The sequence below is a fragment of the Chrysochloris asiatica genome, unplaced genomic scaffold, assembly GCF_000296735.1.
Source record: "Chrysochloris asiatica unplaced genomic scaffold, ChrAsi1.0 scaffold00097, whole genome shotgun sequence".
Taxonomy (NCBI): Eukaryota; Metazoa; Chordata; class Mammalia; order Afrosoricida; family Chrysochloridae; genus Chrysochloris; species Chrysochloris asiatica.
Window position 1 is genome coordinate 4,915,813 of NW_006408615.1, and position 7,748 is coordinate 4,923,560.

Below are 7,748 nucleotides of genomic sequence, written 5' to 3' on the forward strand. Positions count from 1 at the left end.
ATGCATGGAGGGGCTGTAACCATGGCAATGAAATGATGTAAGATAGGATGAATGTAAAGCTAATGTTCTTCCATGTAAACTATCACATAATTAATAATAAAAACTTAAAAAAAAAAGAGGGATGTAAGAAATATGGTTGTTGTTGCTAACTAAGTGCTGTCAAGTCGGTTATGATTCATAGCAACCCTGTTTAGAGTTCCTGAGGAACAGCTGGTGGGTTTGAACTGCTGACCTTTTGCTTGGCAGTCCAGTGCTTATCCTACATCACCACACCACGAGTCCATAGGAACTATTAATAAACCATAAAAACACCATATCAATAGTAGAGGAACCAAGACAGCTGACAAGGCAAATACACTACTCAGACCAAGAGGACAGAAGGAAAAGGTCAGAAGAAAGTTGAAGATTTATGTGTGATATGACGAAGAGAAATAACATCTATGTGATTGGAATTCCATAACAGAAAGAGACCATAAAACCCAGAGAAAATTGTTTTCTAGCATCATGAAGGAAGAAAAGATACAGACAAGTTCAAGACGCTGAAAGAATCCCAAACAGGGCAGAGCCCAAAAGCAAACCATCATGAAGTATACAGTCAAAAGCCTTTGCATAGTTAATTCAGACCTAGAAGTATTTACAGTGAAACAAACCCACAAGGCTGAAAATAAGGAACCAGATACCTATTTATAATAAAGACAACTATAAAACAAAAAGAGGGCACAGTATAGGTATAGACCTTCCAAAAAACGAGGAAGTCAAGTAAATGTCAAGATAATACAGACTGCTTTAAATTGGGGAAGAAATTAATAAATTACAGGGTAACCTCAAAGAGAATTAATACACTGCCACATCAAAATAAAGAAGAGGAAAATCTAAAGCATTTAAAAACAGCAATGAGGGGAAAAATAAAAAAAAACTAAGAAAATGAACTTTGCAAAAATTACATGAAACACAAAACACAGCAAAATGACAGCATTTCATTCCTACCTATCGATAATTTCACTGAATGCAAATGGATTAAATTAACCAGTCAAGGAAGAGTAGCAGAGTGGGTAAGAAAATCGGATCCTTCAGCATGCTGTCTACAAGAGATACACCTTACAAACAAAGACAAAAACAGATGAAAAAACACAGGATTGAAAAAAATATATTAAGGAAACAGCAATCAAAAACGAGCAGGTATGGCAGTATTAATCTCTGAAAAAATATACTTTTAGGCAAAAACCAGCATAAGAGACAAACAAACAAACAAAGAATCGTGATTAAAGAGTCAATTGAATGAGAGATCATAACTATAATAAATATCTACACTCCCAATGAAAGAGCCTCAAAATATGTAAATCAAATTCTGATAAAACTGAAGAAAGAAATAGATAATTCCACAATCTCCACATGAGCTTTTACTACCTCACTTCTGATGAAGGACGAAACTCCACAAAGACGTAGGAAAAACTACACAACACAACCATTCAACTTGATTGTTCGAGCACTCCACCCAACAACAGCACAGTATATGTTCTTTTCCGGCGCACAGGGAACATTCTCCAGAATAGGCCATATGTTAGGCCACAAAGCAAGCCACAATAAATTCAAAAACATCAAAATTCTACAAAGTGAGGGGCTATGTGCTGACGGCCAGGGGGCAGGCTTGCGGGGTGGTACACTTTGGTTGTTTGAATGATTATATATTCCTGAGTGCTTCGGTGTACATCCAAAAGAAAAGAAAAAAACAACCGAGGGAATGGAAACAAATGCTGTTGAATGATGATGTATGGAGGGGATTATAATCATTGCAATGAAATGAGGTACGATAGGATGAGTGTATAAAGATGATGTTCTCCCATGTAAACTATCACTCAATTCACAATTCAAACTTAACAAAAAATACCTCAAAGCATCTTCTCAGATCACAACATTATAAAATAAGAAATCAATAAGGGTGAAAAAAAATCAAATACATGGAAATTGAATAACATCCTGCTTAAAGCTACTGGGTAATAATAGAAATAAAAAATGAAATTAAAAAAATTCCTTGAATCAAATAAGAATGAAGTCACTAGATACGAAAACCTGTGAAATACAACAAAAGCAGTGCTAAGGCACCATAGGTACCACAAAGTCGGTGTTCAAAGCCACCAGCTGTTCCTCCGGAAGAAGAGAAGGCTTTCTGCTCCTAATAAAGACTGACACCTCTGAGGGGTCACTAGGAGTCAGAACTGAGTCAAAGGCAGTGGGACCAGAGACAAAGGATTTAGAAAAGTACAATTCACAAGAGAAACTATCTAGAAGAGAAAGCATCAGCCTAAGCCAAAAATGGACAAAGGATACGAGCAGATAGTTCACAGAAAACAAAAGGCCATGTTCTTAAATATATATGACAAGAAGTTCAGCCCCTGATTTGGAAAAGGAGGATGAGAATGTCCTAGACATCACTGCACATGTGGAAATGGTTGAGACGGTAGATTCACTAAATAGAAAAGAAAAAAGACATATCAAATAAACTGCCCCAGATTCTACTTGTTACCTATCAGACTGGCAACAATTGAAACGTCTGATAAACTCTTGGCAGGGCTGTGAGGTTAGATGGGGCATCTGCGACTGGGCAGGTGCAAATTCTTACAACTCTGTGGAGAGTGATCGGCAACATGGATTGGAACAAATGTGCAAACCCCATGGCCAGTAACTCTGCCTCTGATTATCCTGCACATGTTCAGAGATGTGCAAAACGATGTGTATACACGGTTACTGCAGATTGTAATAGTGAGACACTAAAACCCAAAAGACCAAGCCATTGCCAGCTCACAGCGATGCTAGCAAGGGTTTCCAAGACTGTCAATCTTATGGGAGCAAAAAGTCTCATCTTTCTCCTAGTACCTAGAGGAAAGTTTGCAGTTAGCAGTCTAAAACACAGTACCAGCAGAGCCTTGTCAGGACTAGGAGCAGCCCAAATGTTCACCCGCAGCAGATTAGAGCAATTACAGTGAATAAGGAGGACCGTAGAAGAATTGATGCATTTGAGTTGTGATGTTGGAGGAGAATACTAAAAGTGCCATGGGCTGCCAGAAGAACCAATAGATTTGTATTGGAAGACGTGCAGCCAGAGTGCTCCTTGGAGGCCAGGATGGCCAAACTTCATCTCTCATACTTCAGACATGTTGTCAGGAGGGGCCAGTAGCTGGAGAGGGATATCATGTTTGGTAAGGTGGAGGGTCAGAGAAAAAGAGGAAGACCCCCAGAGAGATGGATTGGCAAAATGGCAGCATCAATGGGCTCAAGCGTGGCAACAATTGTGAGGTTGATCCCAGGACCAGGTAGTACTTCGTTCTGTTGTGCATAGGGTCGCTATGAGTCAGTACTGACTCAATGGCACCTAACAATGAAAGCACATACATGCCACAATGGGACACTCTTGAACACAATTCCAACTCATAGTGACCCACCAAGAGGTCAGAGTAGAACTCTCCCATAGGGTTTCCAAGGGTACAATCCTTAGGGAAACAGATCAACAAATCTTTTCTCCAGTGGAATTGATGAATGGGTTCAAACCACCAACCTTACGATTAGCAGAGGACACCAGCCTCTGCGCCCCCTGCCAATAACCATGACAACACTGGAGATCCGTAATGGAACACTGTTGATGCTGTTGAGTGCCATCAAGTTGATTCATGGCAACCCTGTATGGGGTTTCTGAGGAGCGACTGGCAAATCTGAACCGCTGCCACTGCTGTTCAAACCGACCTTGCAGTCCAGTGCATTGTTCTGCAGAGCCACATCAGGACTCCACTGCCCTACTACTACAACCACAACAAAACAACAGCAAGTGTTCCATTAAGGACCCTCGGTGGGCAGCAGTTAGGGGCCCGGCTACTAACCAAAAGGTCTGCTTTGGGAAAGGTTTTTGTCGTCAGGGCTGTTGAGTTGGCTCATAGCTACCCTGTTTCCAAGGAGTGACTGGTGGGTTGGAGTTACCACCCTTGCAGTTAGCAGTCCAGTTCTTATTGTACAGCACCACACCAAAACTCCAATGGAACATTTGTAGCCGAGTTGGTTCTGACTCATAGCAACTCTATAAAGGATTTCCAAGGAGCAGCTGGTGGGTTTGAACTGCCGACCTTCTGGTTCACAGCCCAGTGCTGATTCTACAGGGCCACACCAGGAGTCCAAATAGAACACTACACACACAAAAAAAAAACCCCCCAAAAACCCAACAAACCCCAATGGCAAAATTTGATTTCAACTCCTAGAGACCCTACAGAACTGAGTAGAACTGCCCTATAGGGTTTCCAAAGCTGTCGACCTTTATTGAAGCAGACGGCCTCATCTTTCTTCTCTACCAGTGATCTTCTGATGATCAGCCTAGTGCTCAACCACTGCACCACCAGCCACTGCTATCAGAGACAGAGTAGAGGTGATCCTTAGCGTTTCTGAGGCTGCAAATCTTTAAGGAAGCAAACTGTCTCATCTCTCTCCTGCAGAACAACTGGTGGGTTTGAACTGCTGACTTTCTAGTTAGCAGCCCAATCCCCACAGAAACACCAGGGTCCTCAAAAACAAACTCACTGTCATGGAACCAATCCCCACTCATAGCGACACACTGGGACAGAGGAGAACTGTCCCATGGGGTTCCTGAGACTGTAAATCTTTATGGTTGTTAAGTGCCTGAGTTGGTTTGCACTGCTTGAGATCCTGCATAGTTTCCAAGAAGTGGCTGGTGGGTTGGAACTGCCAACCTTGTTTAGCAGTCCAGTGCTTATCCTACAGGGCCACTTATGGGGTACAAAAAGAGAATAGTAAACCACTTCCTTTGTTGACATATGGAGTCCTGGTGTGGTACTGTAAGATAATGGTGGGTTTGAATAGCAAGGTTGGCAGTTCAAGCTCCCTGACAACCCTGTACAGGGTCACTCTGAGTCCAAACAGACGTTGACATAGAGCAGCCATCATCAGCTCAAACCAAGGTGCTGAACAGTATAAGAAGGGGGTTTGTCTACACTGTACACGTGTCCTCTGGACGTCATCCAGGGCCTCGGGGATAGGGAGAGGGTGAGGACAGGGATGGGCCTCCTCAGGGACGGGGTGGGGACAGGGACAGGGGTGGGGAGACGGTGCCCTGGTGACCTCAGGCGTCCATGAGGACAGGACACAGAATGGGTAGTGAACAAATCCGTGAATAACCCGGCAGAGGCACTAACTGCACCCCGTCTCCATGCGGCCTCACCGTCCAACCTCCGTGAGTCCATGGTGACCTGGTCGCGGCCTTCTCCGTCCACTCACAAGGCTGTCCGGAAGTCACTGCGGGAGGAAAGGCCAGATGTCAACGGGGGACAGAGCCAGGACCCACGACAGGGCCAGGCGGCTAACCTAGAGAGCAGCATGCCGCCGGGGGCCCGCGCGAGACGTGGGGTCACGGGACCCCGAGCTCTCGGATCCCACCCTCCCGGCCCCCACGGAAGCGCGCGCGGGACTCCTCCGGGAGGTGCGCGGCCCACCCCGTCCCACCTGGTGACCCAAGCCGCCCCGTCTAACCGGTACCCTCACCCCCGAGTGGCCGGCAGCCGGGAGGGCGCGCCTCTGCAGAGCATTTAAACACCGCGCGAGACCGCCTGGGAGACGATTGGCCGATTTGAAAAAGGTCGCTCCGGCGCTAGCCGCCGTGCATGCTGGAGATTGTAGTCAGGGCGTCGGCAGGAGGAGCCGTTGCGCGTGCGCACTGCCTCAGCGCCGCGAATTAGCTTCGCGGCGAATTGGCTCTCAGAGATGCATTGACTCCAACCCTGGTGCATCCTGACACACAGGGAACTTGATCCCCGAAGCCTGCCTGAGGCTGTGTTAGGACACAGACTGACCCTGGGCCCCTGTAGTCCCGGCTTCTGGCTGCGAACTACGTGTGGCGAGGGGCCTGGTTCGAATGCCAGCTCCTCTGTACAACGGGAAAAGTTTAAATTCCTACTTAGACTGTTGGTGTCGAAAGCCTTTCAATAGTCAGTAAAGCACAGGTAACCATCTTTGCTCTCAGCCAAGACCCACCTGAATCAGCAATGATGCCCCTAGTTTCATAGCATCTTCTGAGTCCTTGAGTTTCTGACAGTTCCCTGTTGTAACCGTTTTTGAATTCGACAAAATTTTACTTGCATGTGACGCTTAATAATATTGTTAAATGATTCCCGCGTTCTGTTAGGTCGCCTCTCTTGGGAATGGGCATAAATATGCATCTCTTGGCCAGGTAGCTGTCTTCCAAATTTCTTGGCCTCCAGTGATGTATCAATTTGTTGAAAGATTTCAGTATGTATTCCGTCAGTTTCTGGAGTCTGACTTTTCACCAATGCCTTCAGTGCCACTTGGAATCCTTCCTTCCGTCCATGGGTTCTTGATCCTATGTTGTTAAATGCCATCGAGTCGGTTCCGACTCATATCGACCTTGTACAGGGTTTCTGATGAGTGACTGGTGAGTTCAAAATGCCAACCTTGTGGTTCAAATCGACTTTGCAGTTCACACCAATCTTGCAGTTTAGTGCTTATCCTAAGATGGTTGAACATGACCTTTTCTTTTTGATACAGTGATTCTGTGTATACTCTCCATCATCTTTTGATGCTTTCTGCATCATTCAATATTTTGTCCATAGAATCCTTCGAAACTGCAAGTTGACGCTTGATTTTTTTTCTTCAGTTCTTTTAGCTTGAGAAATGCTGAGCAAGTTCTTTTCTTCTGGTTTCCTGACTCCAGGTTAGGAACACATTTCATTATAATATTTTTCACATTTAATTATAATACTTGGCTTTGTCTTCTCCAGTTGCCCTTTAAAATGTTCTGTTCAGCAATTTGGCTTGCTCATTTCTTCCATTCACTTTAGCATTTCTGAGTTGCAGAGCGAGTTTCAGAGTCTGTTGGGTTAGAATGTTAGATGTTAGAAGAACATCCATTTTGGTCTTTTCTTTCTTTGCTGTTTTTTTAATGACCTCTTGCTTTCTTCCTGTATGATTTTCTTCATGTCATCTCACAGCTCTTCTGATATTTAGTCATTAGTGTCTAATGCAGCAAATCTGTTCTTGAGATGGTCTCTAAATTCAGGAGGGATATGTTCTAGTCATATTTTGGCTCACCTAGACTTGTTTTCAATTTTTTCAGCTTCAGACTGAATTTGCATATGAGCAATTGATGATCAGTTCCACAGTTGGCCACTGGTCTTGTTTTGACCTATGATACTGATTTTTCCCACCATCTCTTCCCACAGATTTAGTCAATATGATACCTGTGTATTGCATCTGGCAAGGTACATGTATATAGTCACCTTTTATGTTGTTTTAAAAAGGAATTTGCAATGAATAAGTCATTGGTCTTGTGAAAGTCTATCATTCTATCTCCAGGGAGTCCTGGTGTGGCGCTGTGGGTTAATGCGCCAGACTGCAAAGCCGTCTGAACTGTAAGGTCGGCGGTTCAAGCTCACCAGCTGCTCCTTGGAAACCCTATACAGGGTTGCTATGGGTTGGGATCGATTCGCCGGCACTTAATAACATAGTATCTCCAGCATAGTCTCTATCACCAAGGCCATATTTTCTAACTACAGATCCTTCCTCTTTGTTTCCAACGTTTGCATTCCAAGCACCAGTAATTATCAAAGCATATCATCTGAGAAGCTGGATTATATGAAGAAGAATGTGGCATCAGGATTGGAGGAAGACTCACTAACAATCTGTGATATGCAGATGATACAACCTTGCTTGCTGAAAGCAAAGAGGATTTAAAATAC

General features: G+C 44.3%; 1 protein-coding gene across 1 annotated transcript in view; it reads right to left on the minus strand.

Moving 5' to 3' along the window:
* The window catches only part of GTSE1 (G-2 and S-phase expressed 1), a 40,898-nt gene extending 35,658 nt beyond the window's left edge, over positions 1-5,240 (minus strand). Inside the window, exon 1 of the mRNA XM_006866889.1 lies at positions 5,219-5,240. Coding sequence (XP_006866951.1) covers positions 5,219-5,240 — 22 coding nt within the window. The remainder of the gene's footprint in view (positions 1-5,218) is intronic.
* Between the last annotated feature and the right edge of the window lie 2,508 nt (positions 5,241-7,748).